This window comes from Miniopterus schreibersii (genome assembly GCF_964146895.1).
Source record: "Miniopterus schreibersii genome assembly, chromosome: 9".
Lineage (NCBI taxonomy): Eukaryota > Metazoa > Chordata > Mammalia > Chiroptera > Miniopteridae > Miniopterus > Miniopterus schreibersii.
Genome location: NC_138118.1, coordinates 77619721 through 77641157, shown reverse-complemented (window position 1 = coordinate 77641157; position 21437 = coordinate 77619721). Strand labels below are relative to the sequence as shown.

Below are 21437 nucleotides of genomic sequence, written 5' to 3'. Positions count from 1 at the left end.
AGTGTGGATTTTTGTTCCTTGCCTGTTGAGGGGTTTTTCATTGTGGTGGTGGTTGTTTCATTTTTGGTTTTTTCTACTTTGCCATTTTTCAAGGTAAACTTCCTGGAGCCTGAGGACGGACTCTTCAAGGTCAGGTCACCAGTTTTCTATAATGAACCTGAACCAAGAGGCACAACAAGCTGGTGGCCCAGTTCTCACGGGCACTGGGATTCCTAGAATTTCCTGAAAACCCAGGAAATCCAGCAATTCTGGGCCAGGCCTCTTCAGGGCAGCAATCTGTTGGCGGCCACGTGCTCTGCAGTTCTCTGTCCTCTGTCCTGCCTGCTTGGTTCACTGGTGGTCCCCTGCCTGGCTCCCGGAAGCAATTGAGTCTGCAGCTCTGATCACAGTGAGAATGTGACACCCAAGAAATGCCGCGTGGAGCAAACCAACTGCTCCTGTTTCCCTGATTTTCTCAAGCTTCTGCAAGCACCAGGCCTGCCCCAGGGAGAAGATGGGACCCTTACAGATGTGCCAGATGTGAGTGCATCCATCACTAAGCCCTGCTCGCTGGACCTCCTTCATTCCTCACTCATTTCTCTAGTTGCTTGGTCTGGATACTTTCTCCAATATTTCCCCCCTTCCAAGATGCCCTTATTCGGTTTATAAAACCAGATTTCACTTTCTAAAATCATTGGGGAATGAAGAAAGAAAAATAATAATAAGGTCCTACTATTCCCAAGTTTCGTGAGGGTGGACTTGGAGAATTAAAGCAGGAGAAGCCGCGCCCTGCCCCACTCAGCGAGTCCCCCTGCAGGGGTTAAAACGCCCCTCTGATTCCGTCAGACTCGGGCTCCAGCCCCCGCCCACCGCTAGGTGGCCCCCTGCCATCTGAAGCAGCAGCCACCGCACTTAACCCCGCACAATGCGTTGCTGGGGAAGATGGAGCGCGATACGCAGAAGGCACTAATTAGCACCTTTATTGGCTTAGAAAGCAGTTTTTATTTTGGTTTTCCTAAGCATTTCTGACTGATTCATGGAAGACATTTGGTTCTTTGGAATACCGTCCAATAGACTAATCAAATTACATTTTCACAGGGCTCTAAAATAATAGCATTCTGCAGCTTTCTGTGTACTTAACCCCTGCGTGACCAAGGCACTTAGAAGAGGCAGTCGGCAGGGTGTGTTTCATTAGACGAATTATTAATTTAGAGTCTTACAAAAAAAAAAAAGAGAGAGAGAGACTCTTCATTCTCTCTGACACTCATGCTCACCCCTTAGAGCTGGTTGCAATGCCTGGCTCTGCTTTACCCAGATATCTGTTTACTTTGCAGATGCTGTTGACTCATCCTTTCTATTGCCCTGCTGACACCCGACCCCAGCATGAGGTCACAATAGCTTTGTCCCAGGGTATGCACCTTCCTCCCATTGCCAGGATAAACACTGGAACCTGTCGTCTCTCTTCTCAGAAACCATTCATAACTCACTGCAATGAGATGGCAACAGGCCTGCTGCAATTCCCGGTGCTGCACCTATGGCATCTGTCACTTGCGGCTCATGACCCCCTGTTCAGGTCAACAAAGGTAGGGCTACTCAGCATAGACTCAGCACAGATCCGGGTTACAACCGCCTGTCTTTTCATTGAACAGAGATGACACTTCTTCACCACCCCTCTCCTAAGATATCCAGCGAGACTCCCTCTTTCTAAGTTTTAGGGCATTTATAACCTGGCAACAGCCTGTTTAACAGAAACACTTCCACCTCTTCTCTGTCACCCAAAACCATTCCTCTGGCCTGACCACCTCCTGCGTGCTTCCCGCACACATTTGGTTTTCTTTTTCAATGACTTTGTCCAAGCTCCGCTTGCTTCCACCACACGGCGTTGTCTAGCTTGGCCTCTTGGTTGTTTTCAAAGCCGCATCTCTCTGATTGACTAGCTCCTGTCTCACCTCTCCTTCGAAGATTTCCCAAGCTGACCACATCGCCTTCGTCACAGACCAGCTTTCCTGAGCGCCTTTGGTTGATCAGCCCTGGAGAAATCCGATGGGTCAGAGGCATTCCCGCCTCAGGGGCATCTACAATTTTGTTAGTGAGGCCGATCCTATCCCTAGTGATCGGAGGCAGCACAGGCCAAGCTCCGCGGGAACAGAGCCCACGATGGCTGTGTCTGGTGCTCAGAAAAGTGACTGCGTCTCTCAGTGCAGGTGCCAGCAGGGGCCTGACCCAGATCATGGAACTTGAGTCAGGACTCAGAAGAAGAGATGGAGGTGAAAAGAACAGGAAAGATGTTAAGTCGGGAGGGACTGGAGGGAGAAAGAGAAAAGACTGGGGATGTCATGGGGGGTAAGACTAGAAGGCCTTTTAGGGAGTCGGTACAGGTCGCATTCCAGTTGTGATGGTCCTGGAAGGTCAGAGCGACACTCCTGAGAGCAGGAGCCATGGGTTCTCCATCTCTGTCCCTGCCACCTGGCCCCGTTCCTTGCTCTGGATCTCTCTTTTAATAAGCATTAAGGGGCCGTCTATCACGTTTAATTGGATTTACTTTGACCTTTCCTTGTAATAGAGACCACAACATTTAGAATTTGATCTTGAAGGTTCTTAGTGGTTAATCCACCCCTTCTGGAAAGACGTGAGTTTACTTGTCAGGGACCTCCTTGGAGACTGAAGAAGAAATACTTAAATATTACAAAGACGAGTGAATTAACCACCCACCAGACCATCATGGCACCCCGCAGATCTTTCACAGACAGACACTGCCCTTCTGCGGTGGGAGTGAGTTCTAGTGTTTCCGCTCACAGCTATGCCCAGATGTGTTGTTAACAAGTACACCTGGTGTCACCCTAGCATCACACATGCGTTTGGTGCACAAGTCTGTCCACACAGCATCAGGACGATGCATCTCAGAGTCAGGGCTGATGTTCAATTTGTTTCCTAGGGGTGGGAATGGGTTGGCCACTGACCAGCTCCTCTCCGGGCTTTCTAATACACGGTTTAATCTGGAACCCGGGACTACGAGCCGGTCTGCAGCTTGGGAGGAGGGGCCTCACCACTCAGGACCGTGGGCCTCATCCCCCGTCCCAGACTCCCCACCCCCACCCCCTCGCCGCAGCTCCTGGCTGCCCTGAACTCAGCGAGTGTCGGCCTCACCACGACGAAGACCAGCACACAGACGGGCTGGCAGCGCTGGGCTCCAGTCTCCCCACCTGCCACCAGCCAGCTGTGACCAGGAACAGCGGCCCTTGACCGCCGGTGGCCCAGATTCTTCACCTGTGAATCACTAATGAACGCCAGCCTGGCGACCGCACAGGTCACTGAGCCTGAAATGTGACAGATGAGAGAGGGCCTTGTAGAGGCGAAGGCTCAATTAAACTCGTAAGGAGCTGTTCCATTATGATTAGAGGCCCCGCTGACGACCAAGGACCCTGCAAACTGAAGCTGCATCTCGGGTCTCGCAGCCACTCCGACACCCCTCCTCTCCCCCAGGCCGTCCCCCCACGTCTGAGCCGTTCCGGACGAGGAAGGGCCATGATTTGTGTCTAATTTTAGGGAGGCGAAGTTTTAATACAGTTACTGACAGCCCAGAACTGGTGCAGGCCTCCCGCCGCGACCTGGGCAGATGAAACGCCCGGGATGTGAAATGCTGGCTGTATTTCTCACACTCCCGCCTTTCTTTGAATCTGAACTATGACGAACAGAGGTGCTTAACTTCAATTTATAGGCAAACATCTCCAGAGATTTTGGCAGCGTGGAACAGTTATATTTTAAAAAAATAAGCTTGGCGCCCTGGCTGGGTGGCTCAGTTGGTTAGAGCGTCATCTCAGTACACCTAGGTTACGGGTTCGATCCTTGGTCATGGCACATACAAGAAGCAAACAGTGAAGATATAGATGAGTGGAACAACAAATCAGTGTGCCACCCCCCAGCAAAGAAAAAAATTTCAGCGAATTTACCTAGTTTTTCAAGTAAAAAAAAATCCCCAATTCAAACTGGTTTATAGCCAATGGTCATCTTAATTTAAAAGGAGGCGAAAAAAGTAAAATAATTAAAACCAACCAAGTAAGGGACAATTGACTAATAATTATTTCCTCTAATCATCAAACTCCTAATTTATGTCATTTCTATATCCATTGTTTATGGCATTGCACCAATTTAAAAATATACTTTTTTTACATTTTAATGTGTATACAGTCAGGACGTGTCAGTGCTGCCTTTCGTTTATAATCACCAGTTCTTGTTGTTTTATTTTCCCATCTGAGTGAAACTTAAAGTGTGAGTGTGTTTTACGATCCAGGGGTTTCAGATTCTAGGAAATACGGTATTTCATTTAATGGAGATGGGAACTGTGAGACTTGCCATTAAATTTCTTTTTATAATGCTCTTATCACATCTCTGTGTAACAAGCATGCTACATGTTTTGCCTCGGAAATACACGCTTCCATTGTTTGCTAGAGAATTCTGTCTTTTCGAGAACAAATGCATCGTTAGAAAGAGAGGATATCATTTTGAGACCAAAGAAGGGAAAGAAACTAGATTTAGAAAGAAAACTACAATAGACTAAGAGGAAAAATGAAACCATTTGATTTTCATAATTACATTCTTGTGAAAGTTTTCGGCTAGAGTCTGAGCTAGTGCTATGGCAAGAGTCCTGGTTTCCCGCCCCGACCGGTGCCGGACAATCCCCTGTCCTTCCTGAGCCTCGGTCCCATAGATCAAACAGCAATTGTGATTGCACTGGATGGTTGCTGAGACCAGTTCCATTTCCAGGACCCTCTGATAATTCTCATTTTCGGAAGATTTATTTGCACAGACATGTTAATCCAGCTCCTACCGGGGTTCACCAAGCAGAACCGCTCCTGGCTCCTCTTGTCTTACCTGTGTGGTCGGTGACTTGCTGAAAGTTTTCATCTGCAGAGACACTGTAAAGAAACAAAAGTATTGCGAATCAAACAGTGTGTGTAAATGAGTTACACTAAACTGCCTTTTAATTAAATAGATGAGAGTAAATGCAGAGTTAGGCTCTATGAGGAGAGGACTTACGGAAACCAATGAGAAGCCAGGGGTTAGTCTTCTGTTAGATAGTATTCTGTCTTATATTTTTAAACTGATACATAACTTTTGCAATAGAATAATCTGTTAAGTACTCAGCAAGGTTACCCCCAATTTAAAAAAATGATTTTATTTGTTTTTTTTAGATTGAGAGAGAAAGGGAGAAACATCGATCAGCCGGCTGCCTGCCCGGGAATCGAACTGGCGACCTCTCGGTGCACGAACACCACTCAACCAACCGCACCCCAACAGCCAGGGCCGCCCACATTGTTTTCATGGACCTTGTGAGAGAAACGTACAAGGGCACAGAGGGACACTTACAAGAACCCCGAGTCCAGCCACTGCTGAATACTTTCTTGTTTGGAACTTTCTACAAACGAGAAAGAAACAGAACAGTCAGTCAACGCACGACCAGCCCAAACGACTCTATTCATTCCTCAGCGCCACCCAAGAGCTCCATTTCCCACATATTTAGTTACATGTTTCCATAAGCATATTCGTGTTTTCTGTAATCAGCCTTTCCTGAAAATGAAGTATGAACTTGCCAAAAGACTAACTTCAAAAAAGAGAAAACATTAAGGGAAAGGAAAAGAAACCACCGAAGAGCAAGAGATGTTAGAATAATTCTGTAATTACCTGGCGTGAATGCCAAGGGTGGCGAGCACCCGAGACTTTCGTCTCTCTCCTGTTGGATGGAAATGGCCCTGGAGCCCCTCCTGATGGAATCACGACATTTACCTAAGGCAGCCAGCCAGGGATGTTTATTTGCAAGGAGTTCTCTGCCAGGTTAGAAACCAAATTTGCATCCATTCCAGGGAAAAATTGCTCTAGACTCCCAGGATTGCCAAAGGCACCCTGCGTAAAGGAGGCACCAGTCTTTTAAGGTGGATCTTTATCGGGGTGCAACAAAGATTCGCCAGCCACAAAGGTGGGGACATAGAGGCAGCGTTTCCTGTTAGTGGCTACAGGCTCCTCGGGACTGAATTTCTTTGACTTTAAACTACCCAGCAGTGAGGTAGCCGAGTTACCCCCTCGCAAGGTGTCTGGTGAACCAAAAAGGCCAGAAGGGCATGGGGGTGTTAATTCTTCAGTTGAGCTACTGCGAAGGGATAGCACGAACTGGGTGGGGGAAAACCAAGGAAAGCCATCCAAAGGCTCCACCGTGGGGGAGGGAGAAGCCTTCCTTAGTTATTACTCCTTAAGCTATTACATGATTATTGACGCCTCATGGAAGACCCAGCAAATAAAAGCCTTTCAACCAAATGAAGCCTTATGTCCCTGACATAGACTCCACACAGCTTTGGAGTCCTGGGGGGCTTAGGGTGGGGTACATTGGAGTGGCCAAGAAGCAGAGTTCGTTCTTTAGTTGGTCTGCTTCCATCAAGAAGGTCTGTGCTTTGAGTGTCCGTAGGGGACGTCAGAAGTGCCCATTTCATGGGAGTTTCTGACATCAGGCCAGGAACACTGGTATCTTCAAAGCCAAGTCCATGTTCTAAAATTATTTGCCCCCAGCCAAGAGCCCCCACATCCCTGACCACCCACAGTAAGATGGTTTCCGGCAGCCCCGAGGGCCCGCTCTCACCCAGCGTGGGGGTGGTGAGGCTCTGGCTTTCCACCTCAGAGCCAGGAGGCAGCTGCTCATCCAGGGGAACCCAGGCACTCTTGGTGGACCTCAGGATGCCTCTCCTGCTCCTTTCCTGGCCTCCTTGAGGGCTGTCAAATTCATGGGACTTCTCCATCATCATCAGTCGGCACACTAATTTCAAACAAATGCAAATCAGACACAGTGAGTCAGCTTTTGGGTTTGGCTCCGGGAGAGGGCAAAAGCCAGGATGCTCACAGTCCAACGAGTGGATCCAGGTTCTGGGGGCCGGGGATGCGGTCAGTGAGGAGAGAAGTTGGACTAGTGGATACACTCAGCCAAGGAGAAAGCTTAAAAGCACTGATTAACATAATAGGTAGCCTTCAAATTTATCCAATAGTTACATCTATAAAATGATTTATAAAGACCCAAAATATAAAAAATAAAGGCTTTGGCAACAGAACAGCCTGGCCGAGTCTTGCCTCTGCAACTCATTGTGTGGCCTTGTGTAAATGCTATAATCTTTCTTCATTTCCTTATTGTTTGATAGGGGATAAATTGTACTGAGTTTTAATAACTGTTAACCTCAGTGCAGTACTTATTACGTGCTAGATTCCATGCTAAATTCTATACATCGGTTATTCAATCTAATTGGCCATGAAGGAAGTAATTTAACTGTCACAATTTTACAGTAAATTGAAGAGCAGAAGGCTTAAGTTGCAAACCCAAAGTCACACAGGCACCAGGATTCAAATCCAGGCCCTGAACTCCCAGCATATCCCATGACTATGAAGCTGTACTGTCTACCCTATAGGGTGTTTGGGACAACTAGAATATTGATAAATATATTTAGGCACATGGCACAAGAAATATAGGCTGTCCCAATGATCTCATTTGACATTTGTTAATGTCCTTATGCGGCTGAAACAGTAAGAGAAGGAGACAGACGCTTGGAGCAGCTGTGGAAATTGTTTAAACTCCTCAGACTGTCAGCAAGTTGAGAACAACAGCCTCCCTATTACTCTCTGGTGTGTCTTTAGCACAGGCTGAATCCTCAGCACATAGTAGGTCCTAAATAAGCATGTACAAAATCAAACAGCAAAGCGAGGGTTGAAAACCACTTTCTGCTAAATTCTTTCCATGCCATCTACTTGAACTTGCATTAGTTTATTGTTTAAGCTTAGAGATGACCAAGTAGTCAGATGCCCACTATAGGAGCATGCCTTGCATCCCTGAACTTAGGCCTAATCTCTGATCACATGACATGCAGGCCCCCATTTCTCATCAGCGTTTCAACAAGGCACACCATTCAGGTTCATTGTAAACCTCTGAATATTCTAAGCATAGGTGAGCATTCTAGGTGCAGCTGGCAGCAAGAGTCTCCTTTAATAGCTTTAGCTATTAAAATCCTATCATTCATTGGATGCATAAATATACAGTTATTGTCGCAATAGTACATTACTGCAAACATAAATGACAATTGCGATGACTATTAGTTTTAGGAAAAAGCAGCAGTTACTAGGAAATTTCAATTAGTTAAAAACTTGGGCAAAAGGTGGACAGTCACTATCTATATTAACAGTGAGCATTTTAGCCAGTAAACTTCAGAAAGTTAACCAGTAATATCCGCTGGGAGAAGACAAATGTTTATATAAATTTCAATGATCATACAAGACAAAATTAATACAGATTAGATTATATTTCTAGCCTTTATAGAATTGCTTGGTAGTCGAGGTTTCATAACAGGAGACAAAAAACAACCTTTAGAAACTGCATTTAATTTTAGTTATTTAATTTTGCATAAGCTTTGGGTCTTTGGAGTAAAAAAAGTTTTCCTTGGCAATATTTTGTATCTTGAGCATGCAAATTGCAATCAGGGCATCGACTCCGACAGTGCAAAATGTCACCAGCAGGGAAAACTCCAGAATCATGCTAAACAACATTCATGAAATATCAGATTCAGTAGAGGAGCAGGGTTTGAGTAAAGAAATAATGCATCATGGAAAAAAAAAAAATCCGCAGAATAATCTTGACCTTGGCTGAAAGTGAGGTCCGACCTAGCAGCAGAGATCTTGCTCTGCAGCAGGAGCAGGAGCTGTCAGCAGCTGACAGTCCTCCAAGTGCTGCTTCTGGACTATCATGTCGAATTGTAACTTAGTGCCACTTTTTCAAATATAACACTAAAAATCATCAACGTTTTAGATACAGTGCAGCTTTACTGGTTCGTCTTCAGACTCCTGTTCTATAGCTGCGGCTTTGATCTTAGCCATTGGCCTTGCATGCCCAGGGCACAGCTCCCTGCCTGCTCAGTTGTACTTGGCTTTAGAGCAGAAAATAGCCTTTGGGGAAAGTGGGAAGGGCAAGGGTCAGGGGCCAGTTTGTAAAAAAACCCCCACAAACTCTTTTGTCCCCTCTGTCTCAGGCAATTCCTTCCCAGTTAGCAAACAAGGCTGCTTCTGGAAATGGAGTTTCCTGATTCCTGAATGACCTTCCTTTGGCTTCCACTGGCTTGGGCCCCAGGACTGCCCTTTGGAAAGGGACTCGGATCAGGTGGCAGCCCTGACTTGCCCGGCGGGCTGACAGGGCAGGAGTTACGGCACGTGGCCTCTGGGGGTCCCTCTAGTGACCCGCTGTCCTCAGGACATTTGGAACCAATTCTTGCCAATGTGAATCTTCATCCTGGACCACCTTGGCCCCTGTGGGGCCCCTTCTCTCTCTTCAGATTATTTCCATTCCGATCACTATGTCACATAATCCTTATGTGTATAGAGAACGCCCATCAATGGGGGGAATTTCTTATCACGTTTAATTTTACAAAAGAAGATGCAAAACAATATATGCACCAAGAACTCAAATTTGTAAAAAACAAAACAAAAAAAGCAATGTATTGAAAAGACGAAAAGGAAATGTGTTAAAATGTTACCAAGCTTTTCAAAATTTTAAAAATCATCAAAACGAGGGAAAAAGACTTTGTCACATTAATCTTACGTCACATATTCTCTCACTTGGGCGAACTGAACCGTCCGCGCTCCTTTCCACTGGGAAGCCCAGTGATCTGAGGCTTTGATTCTTAGAGCAGTGACCACGGTTACCCTCCTGTGCCCCGGGGAGACTTTCTGCACCTCTCTGCAAACAGGCCGCCAACCTAGTTGTTCATACTGGAAAACGGGCTGTGCTCGCTTTATTTACCTCTGTTCCCCACAGGGCCCCCTCAGCACTTTGTCCAGGTGAGCCACCTGTAACCGTTGACCGCTTGGTTACTGGGGACAGACGCATCCAGCTGTCACAGCCAGTGTTCTTGGTTTTATGTGGTTAAAACAGCAAGTGCTTTCAGGTCAGACAATTCCAGATTTTAATCTCAGCTCTGCTGCTTCCCTGACATCTCCTTGGGGGAAACTGTCAAACAGCTCTGATCATCTATTTCTTCATCTATGAAATAACCATCCCATAGGGTTTGGGGGAAAATTAATGGAAAATGTAAGCTAAAGAATCAATACCCGTATTGGTCAGTTTTTATTTCCCCGTTCCCTCTCTTCTCTGTGTTGCCTCCTGTCATTGTGATGTCAAGAACTGTCAAGTGAAGGAGAAGCGTCACCAATGAATGCAATCGTCTTTCTCACGGGAGATAAATTTGACACTCACAGTGTGTGGATAACCTGTGTAGAGCTTGAGATTACTTACTTTAGAGCGTCGAGAAGCTGATATATTTGGAAAGTGTGATAATACAATATTTCTGTGACCCGAGAATACAGATTTCCCTGAGACTATTAGAGGCTCACAGCAAAGTCTGGAAATTCTTTCAACTGTGGATTAAATTTCATGGTTATAATGACAGGCTGAAGCTCTAGCCTTGGCACCCCTTCTGAAGGAGCCGTGTGGCCAAGAAGGAAACAGCACAATGGAACACCAGCCCCACGACATTCTGAGTGCACAGGGGTCTCAGCACCTCTATGCCCCCGCCATGGATCCTCAGGACCACAGCTTCGGCTCAGGCCTCCACGGGATCTCACGCGGTGTCCCTGCCGCCCATTCTCTTTATAACCCACTCAGACCAGTATGCTAACGAGCAACTATCCGTTCTTATCATTCTAGACTTTTCGGCAGCATTTGATAGAGTTGGCCACTTTCTCTTAAAGGAAAATTTTCACTTGTTTTCTGACACCACACTCATCCCGATTTCCTCCCATCTCACGCAAAGATTTTTTCTGGGGCTCTTTTCCTGGTTTTTGCCTCTCTAACCTCTAAATTCGGAGTGTTCTCTGCCTAATCCTCAGCTCCCTCTTATCTCCATCTACACGCTCTCCTTAAATGAGTGCGGCTTTCATTTCTACCTCCACTTTGAAGCAAGGTTTTCTGAGAGGTCACTTGATGCCCACTTCTGCCATGTCAACCAAAACTCTCTGAGTAAATACCTTCTTTTATCTTCTCTTATGTGCCTTCCAACCACTAATAAGCTCACAGAGATCTTCATTCACTACCAGGGATGAAAAGGGTTTTTTTATTTTCATTAATCAACAAATAGTTCATTGGTTGCATGACATTGAGCATGTAATTTTAAGTTGTCTTGAAATGTCATTTCCTCTTGCATTCCATGAGAAAATTCTGAGATAACTCCATAAATTGGTTATTCTATTCTACCCTCCACGGAGACTGTTTAATATTTGACCGATGGAGCTCACATTTTAAAAATATTTTAAAGCTATGCTCGTCAAAACTATAAAAGCGAGCAGAATAAAACACCGTTCCTGTGACTCATGGATTTGGAAGATCAGTCAGAAACTCAAGCAACAAAGCCACGCCAGGAACGCCTGTCTGCTCTTCCCCCCCGTGCAGGCATCCAAGTCCCACGGGCACTTGCGAAGATTTCCAAGTGATTCAGAGAAGTAGAGGCAGACCCCGGGCAGAGCGTGTTCTGTCAACACTCTGCCGGGAGGAACAAGCAGTCTGTGCTGACTCGAGCCGTGGGTGGCCCCCGCCCACCCGGACCGTGGGAAGGGTGCTCACTCCTGCCATTTCGGAGCAGGTTGGATGGAAAGACAAGGCAGTTGTGCCCAAACCCAAAGCCAGTTCTCTTGGCCTTGGCGTTTTCATCTTCTGTTGGTGAAAATAAGCAAAAGATTATGAATTCTGGAAGCATAATGCAGCTGCTTGGAAACCTGAAGTGCCTTCGGGGCTGGTAAAGTTGGATCAACTGATGCAGCTACTGCGGGCCCTGCTCCAGTCCCTCTCCGACTCTCAAGTGATTTTTCTTCCTCAATGAATCCTTCCGTTCTCCTCTTGTCTTCTCAACACTTGCTCTGCCACATCCTGAAAGGATGTGGGGGGACCTATGACCTACGTCTGGCCCCCTATTCCCGCACCCCCGCACTCCAGGCTCTTCACGCATCATATTCCAGGTGCACGGAACTCCTTGTTCTCGAGTGCGCCCTCCTGCCGACCCCACTGGGCGCAGACCCCCGGCAGCCCTGCCCTCATCTTTACGGAACACCGTTTTATTGGCTTCAAGTAGGACTTTTGCTCCGTATCGATCTCTACTCCTGCCCCAGCCTGCTCCTGGCACTCACGGGAACCTGAGTGACCCCTTATTGTAGCTCTCGTCACACTCAAGTCAAGCAATTTATTCATACTCTGCCTTTCCCACTCGACTAAATGAACCCCTTGGGGACAAGGACCATGACTTATGCATTTTTGTCTCCGTGGTACTTAGTCCAGGACATCAATAATAATAGGTAACCAGCGATGACTGTTCAATGCGTGAATGGTTATTTCTGACCCTGGACTCCGTCTTTGCTCTCAGGGGGACGGAATGTGAATTTCCCATCTTTGTAGTTTCTATCATGTCAGGCACAGTGCTGTGTACTGGTCGTTGCTCACAAAAGTGCCTTGTGTAAATGAACTGTTAGCTCCATGGGTTCAATAATGATATCTACTAACTCAATTTAATTCAATATTCTCCTGCCTACTGTGTTCAAAGCAACATTGAGGAGCTTACAGTTGGTTACAAGAAATAGTACTTATTAACTATATATGTTAAGGCAAAATAGAATATGCATTTTGAGAGAAGTACAAAACAACTGTTCTCAAATATTAAAGGGGGGGAATGTTTGTTCGGGGGCATAAAAAGGGCTTCTTGGAAGGGGAAGCATTGGCTCTGGCTCGTGAAGATGACATAACTGACAGGCAAACGTTCCCGACAAGGGGATTAAAGTGCATGCGAGCAATTATAGCATAAATTTCACCAAAGGGCTATTAAGCAGCGGCCTGGCAACGATTAAACAGATGTTCTTCAGTGTTAGCTTACTGGAATCACGTGTCATCCTAACTGATGGTGTGCCGATTAATTTTATGTATGCACTTGACTGGGCCACGGGGTGTGCAGATACCCAGCTGATCATTTCTGGGTGTGTCTGTGATGTGCCTCTGGAAGAGAGTAGGCTTGACTCAGTGGATCGAATAACACAGATTGCTCGCCCCAGTGTGGATGGGCATCATTCAGTTTCTTGAGGGCCTGACTAGAAGGCCAAGGCGAAGGGAAAATTCTCTTTCTCTGCCTCGCTCAGTGCGTTGGGATGCCAGCGTCTCCATGCTCTGGAACTGGGAGTTGCACTGTTGGTGCTTCTGGCTCTCAAGCTTGGGACTCAAACTAGAACTGCACCGCCGGCTCCTGGCCTCCAGCTTGCAGATGGCGGGTCATGGAACTTCTCATGTCCCGTAATTGTGTGAACCAATCCCTTATAGTAAATCTATAGACAGAGAAATAGATGCGGAGATAGATATTTCTCTCTCTCTCTCTCCCTCTGTCTTTCGATATAGATGTAGATATAGATGGATAGAGATAGGCATAGAGCCAAAGCCAGAGAGAGACATAGACATAGAGATAGAGACAGAGACAGAGACAGAGACAGAGATAGAGATAGAGATAGACACGGACATGGATATAGGTATAGATAGATTCTATTTAATTTCCCTGGAGAATCCTGGCCAATGCAGATGGTTATTTCTTTTAAGAATACTTGTGGTTGAGCTCTGTTACAGCCCCCCTTCCATACTCTTCCTAATACCTTTAAAAAAATGACTGGTCAGGGAAATGGGGTTGGGGTTTTGGGTGAAAAGGTGAAGGGATTAAGCAAAGAAAAAAACCCTCATAGACACAGACAACAGCGTGGTGATGACCAGAGGGAAAGGGGGTGGGGGAGATAGAAGACGGTAAAGGGGGGATAAATGGTGATGGAAGGAGACTTGACTTGGGGTGGGGAACACACAGGACAATACATGGATGAATATTATAAGAATTGAGCACCTGAAACCTATATAATTTTATTAGCCAATGTCACCCCAATAAATCTAATAAAAAATTTTAAAATAAAAATAAAATAAAAAAATAAACAAATGATGACTGTCAAGGAATTTACTTTAAGATCTTCAGGTACACAAATTTCAAGTTTAAAAATATATTGTTATACAATAAAAATTATATCATATTTCAATCCAATATGAAAGGATCATGATGGTAAAATTCTTAATTATACAAACTAGAAAGTGTCCTGTCCAAGGACATAAAGAAATATCTGGAAGTGAAGAGAAGACGTCAAGATTTAGGCGATTTCTTATGTCTAAATCCCCTTTCTAACTGCACGATTTTTACCTCTGACATCAGAGATGTCACCAACCTTCCTTTCCCACCACGATCATAACTATAGAACCTCAGAGAATATAGAGGAAGGAACGGGTATTATTCCTTATAATTGATTAGAAGAAACGGTTATGAAGTTACAACTGTCCCTGTTGATTGTGTTGGGAAGACAAAGCTTGTCCTAGACAAAAATCCAGATATGCAGAAGTTAATTACTTATGCATTGTTGAAAGGATTCCTCCATTAAGGCAGGTAGATTTTGTATTATTTCCTACAACTCTATGTGAATCTACAATTATCTCTAAACTAAAAAATTAATTAAAAAAACAAAGCAAAACAAAATTAGAGTTGTAAAGAATTCATCAAAATAAATTTCAATAGTGTTAAGGAATTAATGTGAAAAAAGTGAAATAAAAATAGTCCTAGAACAAAATGTTGGTGAACATTTTTCTAATCTTGTGGTGGGGAATGCCTGTAGAGAAATGACACTGACGGCAATGAAGGGTCATAATGAATTTAACCAGATAAGAATTTAAAATTTACTGTGGTAAAATGACAAACATGTCAAAAAGCTAAAAATAAATATAAAAGCAGAAATATTTGTAGTATATGTAACATTAAAAGTTTTAAGATCCTTCATTCATGGCATGCAGTTACAAATCAATAAATAAAAGGTACATAGAAATAGAAGCAATGTACTGATCAGGCAATTCAAAAGTAGAAAATCTATGAATGACTAAAGATGTAAATGTAATAAACCTTATTAATATTCAAGGAATGAGAACTTAAAAAAACATTAGATTACCACACTCAATTCTCCTATAAAAATTCATTAGAGTGAGTACACCTAGAAGGTGGGGAAATTGACACTAATTAATGTTTGCGGAAATATTAATTAGTAAAACCTTCCTGGAAAGCAGAGGCAATATGTACCAATGTCTAAAAGGTGCAGACTATGGGGAAGAGGAGACTTATTTTTTTAAGTAGAATGTCAACAGATAGTGGTAAAAGGAAGGGTAAAGTTAGAAAATTATCGACTGAAACACATCATAGTAATAAACAATTTCAGTAATTAGGTGCAAAAATGAGTTGGTAAAAGTTGCATGAGGAATAGGATATCTAGATTTTTCTCAAAATATCTTCTTAAGAAATACAAAGGGAAAAACAGTAACTTTGCAGGGGAGAAACTCAGCAGACACCGTCTTAACCAAGTGGCCCACATTCACATCCCAGGAAATGGCACATAGCTTAATATAAAGCAAACCTCCTCGTTTCTGTGCTATTCGTACCAAAAATGCATAAACTGTAATCATGAGGGATCACCCAGTAAGTCCAAACTGAGGGCCATTTTACAAAGCAACTAACCCATTCTAGTTTAAAGATGTCAGTGTCAGGAAAGACAAATAGACTCTTCAAAATATTTTCTTTTGTACATTGCAGTATAATTACAAACATTATAAAAAAATGTTTACCTTCTATCACTTGTCTTCTTCCTAACACACTCACGGACCTGTTTGGTTTACCTCTTACCTACAGAGATCACCTGCGACTGTGCAAGCTCTGCAGGATCCCATCACCCTGGCCCATGCTCTGAGACCATGCAGGGCTTTCCAGCGTTTTGGATGCTCAGAGCACCTCTGCACCCAGCTCCCTTGGGGCGCCCTCTAGAGTCCTGGAGGAGCCTGCTCTGGGAGGTGACCAGCCCTGGGCTCTCCCAGCCCTGCCCTAAGGGACAGCCCCAAGAGACAGGGGGTCAGTATCTCCCAGCACACAGGCTCCCTCATGGGCACACTGGTGGAGAAGCTCTGAGCAAGGCTCTTCAGGCAGCAACCTGGTGCCTTAACGATCAACCAGGCATAAATCCTACATAAAAACATGATCATAGTCAATCTCAGGATCTAGTTGGGAAACTGATAAGAAGTCTCATGTTAACCTTATGAGGCAGGTATCGTTGAACTCTGAACTCGTTTATTATTTTGGCTCTTCCTCCTTTTAGCCCCAGCATTAAATCATTTCCTAATACGGTATAAGACGACAATGATAAGTGATTTTTCAATGGAAAATTATAGTGAAGGTTTTATAGAGAGAAAAGTAGATGCTTTTTTATTTTCTTAAAAATCTTCTCCAATTTACATCCCTAAATCAAGTTGCCTGATTTAGCAACGAAAAATACAGGATGCTGAGTTACATTTGAACTTCAGGTCAAAGCCAAGTACTTTTTAGCAGAAGTATTGCCCATTATTTGGGACATATTTATACCAAAATATTGCTGTTCATCTAAAATTCAGGTGTAACTGGGTGTCTTTTATTTATCTGGCAAACTTATCCCTCAATCAGTTCTCTCCACTCTTTCAGAAGACTTTTCACTCCCACCTGTAGCAAAAAGATCCCACCTGGCCTCAGCCCCTCAAGCTCAGCTTTTATATTTAGTGAATTCACTGATTAGTTAAAAACAAAGAGTTAAACTCTTTCACTTCATCTTAATGATTAGACCTCCCTCAGATAGTAAGGAAAAAAGTTACCAGTGACACGACACAGAAGTCCCCAAGCTACAAAGAATAGCTACAGAAAGAAAAATACAATTTCTGCATCACACCTGAGAAACTTGCTTGAAGTAGTTGTCGCAATGCAGGGGAGATAAGCTAACAACCGGGAGCCTAGAGCATCCCATTCCCCGTGTTTTAGACTTTCCCAGGCTAATGGCAGCCTCCCAGGGAGCCATGGGGTGCTGGAACCATCCAGGCCGGGATCCACAACAATTAGACGCTTACCTTATTGCTAATGGCCTTTCTTCCCGGGAATCACCCGGTCACCCAGCAGCAGGTACAAAAGCTTCAGAACATGCCAGAGCTGCCCTTTCCTTCCAACTGAGAGAAAATGGGAACAGAGAACTGGCAGCCCCTCCCCCCCAGGCTGCAAACAAACAAACAAACAAACTACGAGAGTTACTGGAGCAGCAGAAAGGCGTCTCCGCAGAGGCGCGGCCCTTGGAGCTTGCTCTCGAGAGGCGCCTGCAGAGCCTCGGATGCCCTCCTGGTTCCCTGAGCATCACAGCTGCTGACACTAAAAGGTCCTGTGGCCACAGCACTGCGGCCCAGGTTCCCACCTGCTCCTATTTAACAGTGAGCCGTGGAAGGTCAGGACAGTCTGCTGGCCAAAGGCCATGGTCAAGTTGAGGATGGAGATACATAGTGCTTCTCTCCACCCCGGCCGCTAAGAAAGGGAGCCGGGGGAGAGGGGCTGGGAAGGGTGGCGGTGGCGGGGAACAGGCCCGGGCTCAGAGGAAGTGGGCGCGGGGAACGGATGCCATGGTTCCAGCTGCATATTTATTTCTGTGAACACTTCTGCTTTTCCTTCAGTGCCCTTCGGCCGTGGGATCGGCCCTGAAGGCAGGGCTGAGAAGTCCTTTGCTGAGGAGGTGATGGGACTGGCCTCCTTGGGTTGCCATGGTTATGGCCCTGCGCTGCCAGCCCCGATGATTTGCATTGCAAACTGTCCCCGGGAGCGAGGACAGCAGACTGGCTGCTCTGGGTGGAGAGCTTCAATGCGCAGGCAAGTTTGGAGGGCCAGCACGGAAATACATGTGCGTGCTCCCAAAGGCATAAGGAAGGGGCCAGGCTGGAAGGGCTGTCGGTCCCACCCCCCGTGAAATGTCAGCACCTAGAAGTGTCTGTTTGGAAGACTCAGGCAATTTCAGTTTACACAGGAGAAGAAGCACATTATCAACCTCACTTTTTAAAAGTTAAATTTCACAGTCACATTCAGCATGCGCCTTGTAAAGGACATAAAACTAGATCGCTACCTAGTGATTATTCTATTCCTGAGTCACTCATGACAGCAATACCCTTCGTTTCGATAAGCTGCGCTATTAGAACTTGAAATGATGGGATAGACCATATGCATTTGAAATTATATTTAGCTTCAAACAAACAGGAACCCAAATAATTAAAAGGGAAGTACTGAGGTTGTCTTCAAGGGCAATGAGGGGAAAGGGCCTTCCCAAGTCTTCCCTTTCCCTCTATGACAGCTGGCGAGGTTCCTCTGCAGAGCTCCTAGTGTCCGTGAGCAAGCCCTGTTCACTGGCCTGGACCTATCCTGGGGCATTTCCCTGTCTTTTAGGATTGCTCCCACCTCCACCACCAGTATTTGAGACCTTGACTCTCAGAAGCCCATTTGGAATTCTGTGCTTAACAATAGTAACGAAAATAAGATGTTGATAGCTCTCATTTATTATTGACTTGTGCCAAACCCCACAAGTCAAAATTTTCTTACTTGAGTCCCCCAAGAAACTTAGGTGGGAGTTATTTTTATCCCCATTTTATAGATGAGGAAACTGAGGTTCATACATATTAAACAAGTCACAAAAGTCATAATGAATAGAGCCAGGACTCAGGCAAAACTAGGCTTATCCAACTCCCAAATCCACATTCCTAATATTTTTCAGAGATAACAGAATCGTTCTCAGTTTTCCAATGGTTCTAAATAGATTTAGCTCAGTTCAGGTTCCACCAAGTTAAGTCTGAAAATTGGTTCTTGTTTGTTGAGTTTCTAAGTAGGTCCAAGAGCCACAGCTAAATGGAGACAAGAGCCAAAGGTAGACTTTCCTTCCTTCCACATTCATGCAGAGACAATCAAACTCAACAGTTTCTGAACATTCCCAAGAAGCCAGAAGCAGACTAGAAAACACCAATTCCATGTACAGTACAATAAAATGATGAATGGGGCTGGCTGACAGGTGTGTAAGCTACAAAAATCCATGGGAGGCAATTCTTTCCTAAATAATTTAGTAAACAGTATGATGCTGAGTGCATTTTATGAGATAAAGTGACCCCAAATAGCTCCAGGTTCCACTTGAGGATGTTAAGATGGTATTTCATTTTAGGAAAACACTTAACAGTGCTTATTGTATTTTATTCCTTAGAGTTAAAATCGACACATCATGCATGCTCAGCAAATATTTGGTATTCACTCAAATAAATCTTGCTCAGTCAATTCAACCTGTCTGTGATTAAAGACCCCAGTCAAATTCTACCTTCATTATGAAAGGACTCCCCACACCTACCCCGTCAATTTTACTCTCATTTTGCTTATGCTTGTCCCACAGCACTTACACACTGTGCCTGCTTTAGATGGTTGATCCTTAACTGGGACTGATTTTGACCCCAAGGGGACTTTTGGCAATGTCTGGAGACATATTTGGTTGTCATAGTAGGGTGGAGAATGCTCCTAGTATCTAATGAGTCAAGGCCAAGAATACTGTTAAACATGTGAGTAATACACACAGCAGTCACCCTGCCCTATAAACACAGAATTTTTCAGTCCCAAATGTCAGAAGTGTTGAGGTTGAAAAACCCTGGTTCTCAATAAATTGCTTAGGACTTAGAGCCACAAATGCTTAGTTCCAGCTCTGGCTCCAATCCTTTACTACCTGGGAGGCCTTGGGCAAGTCACAGTTCCTGAGACTCACTATTCTCACCAGCAAAACGCAAATACTTATTTTATAGATGATCCCCCCTGAAAATTATTGTAGGGATCACTGTGATAACGTAAGAGAAATGTCCCATAAACTTAGCACAATCATTGTTAGATGTACTGTGATTGTATGTATAATGGTGACAAGAATAATAATTGTGCAGGCAATCTGGACACATAGGCCTAGAGTTCACTAGGCTGGATTTTAAATCTGAACTCAAATGTATTCATTTAAATTTCATCTCAACAAGTATTTATTGAGCAGCATCTCTTGGCTTGGATTCTTCTAGGTACTCTCGACGTAAGAAAAAGATATTCCCCACGCATTAGGGAGCTCTCTTTTTAGGAAAGAGATGGAGTCATAAGCAAAAAGTTATAACACTGTGTAAAACAACCAAAGATAATGAAGGCTAGGTGAATAAAGTTTTTTTTAGAACCAGAGCAATTCAAGATAAATTTTAAAAGTTTATGGGCTGCATTATTACTGGCAACAACAACAACAAACTCCTTTCTTTACTACCCCACTTTATGGATCCCTACGGAGGAAACGCACATCTTATGGCTTAGATTACCCACTTGACAGAACAGAGCAAAGTCGCTAAGAAACTGAAGTGGCTTTTTAACAATGAATAGGTTTGAACGGACCACATAGAAAAGTAATGGAATAGAGGCAGCTCTCTAATCTTGAATCTGGAAATGGGTTAAGAAGCCATGACTCAGAACAGCCACTCATGCTGTGAATTCCTCGTTGCTATAACTGAGGTATAACATGAGTCCAGAATGCAAATGAACGGTATTGGGGGGACATTTTCTAGGACACTCCGGGTAGCTGAACTGTATTCCCATTTACTCTACTCACAAGAAACGAATGTCTGATAAACGGAACTGTAATCTAGGAAGTAGGCACTGATGTTGCCCTTTCCTCCACCAAACCACCCCACGTTTGGTTGGAAGAGAGGGATTAAAGAAGAATTATAGAAAAGCACAGTGCACCATCTACACATCTACATATCTCAAAGCCACACTCTGAGGCCCTTCCAACATCAGTGATTCTGCCATCTCTTAATCAGCAATCCTCTTCAGCTATTCCACTGACGATGAGGAAGGGGCCATGAGCCAAGGAATGTGAGCAGCCTCTAGAAACTGGAAATGGCAAGGAAACAGATTCTCCCTTGGGGGCTCCAGAAAGAAATGCAGCCTTGCTGACACCTTGATTTTAGCCCAGTGAGACCCATTTGGGTTTCTGGGAGTCCAGCTCTTTTTTCCTACATTTATTTTTTAAATTAAACTAGGTTCCCAAATGCACTCCCTTTCTTTCCCCGATGCGCCTTTTTATTAATATCATATTAAATTTGCTAAAAGTTTAATTAGGAACCTAGTATATTATTAGCAACATAATTTATTAAGGATGATTCAAAGTATATAGATTATTTCTTTTCTTAACACAGTATATTTGGCATCTTATAACACGAACAGAAAATTATTAGTCCCACCCATAAAAGAGCTTCACCAATCATATTCTTAGCATCTGTGCCCTGATTTCTTCATTCTCTTTTTTCATTCTCTCACTCACATTCCCTCCTTCGTCATTCTTTCTTTATATAAGAAATGCATAAATTTGGCCCATTGCAAACATTTTAAACATTACAACGTATACAAAACTAAGAGATAACTTTTGCCCACCTTCTCAATCTTGTAAAGTCATTATTATAAAAAGTGTTGCCA

The 21437-nt window shown here is 44.3% G+C and overlaps 1 protein-coding gene across 1 annotated transcript in view; it reads right to left on the bottom strand.

Annotated features, from left to right (window-relative positions):
• Positions 1–6770, bottom strand: part of ITPRID1 (ITPR interacting domain containing 1) — a gene marked incomplete at its 5' end in the record, with an annotated part of 50140 nt that extends 43370 nt beyond the window's left edge. Inside the window, 3 exons of the mRNA XM_081147155.1 lie at positions 4852–4895; positions 5347–5395; positions 6608–6770. Coding sequence (XP_081003281.1) covers positions 4852–4895; positions 5347–5395; positions 6608–6770 — 256 coding nt within the window. The remainder of the gene's footprint in view (positions 1–4851; positions 4896–5346; positions 5396–6607) is intronic.
• Positions 6771–21437: the final 14667 nt, after the last annotated feature.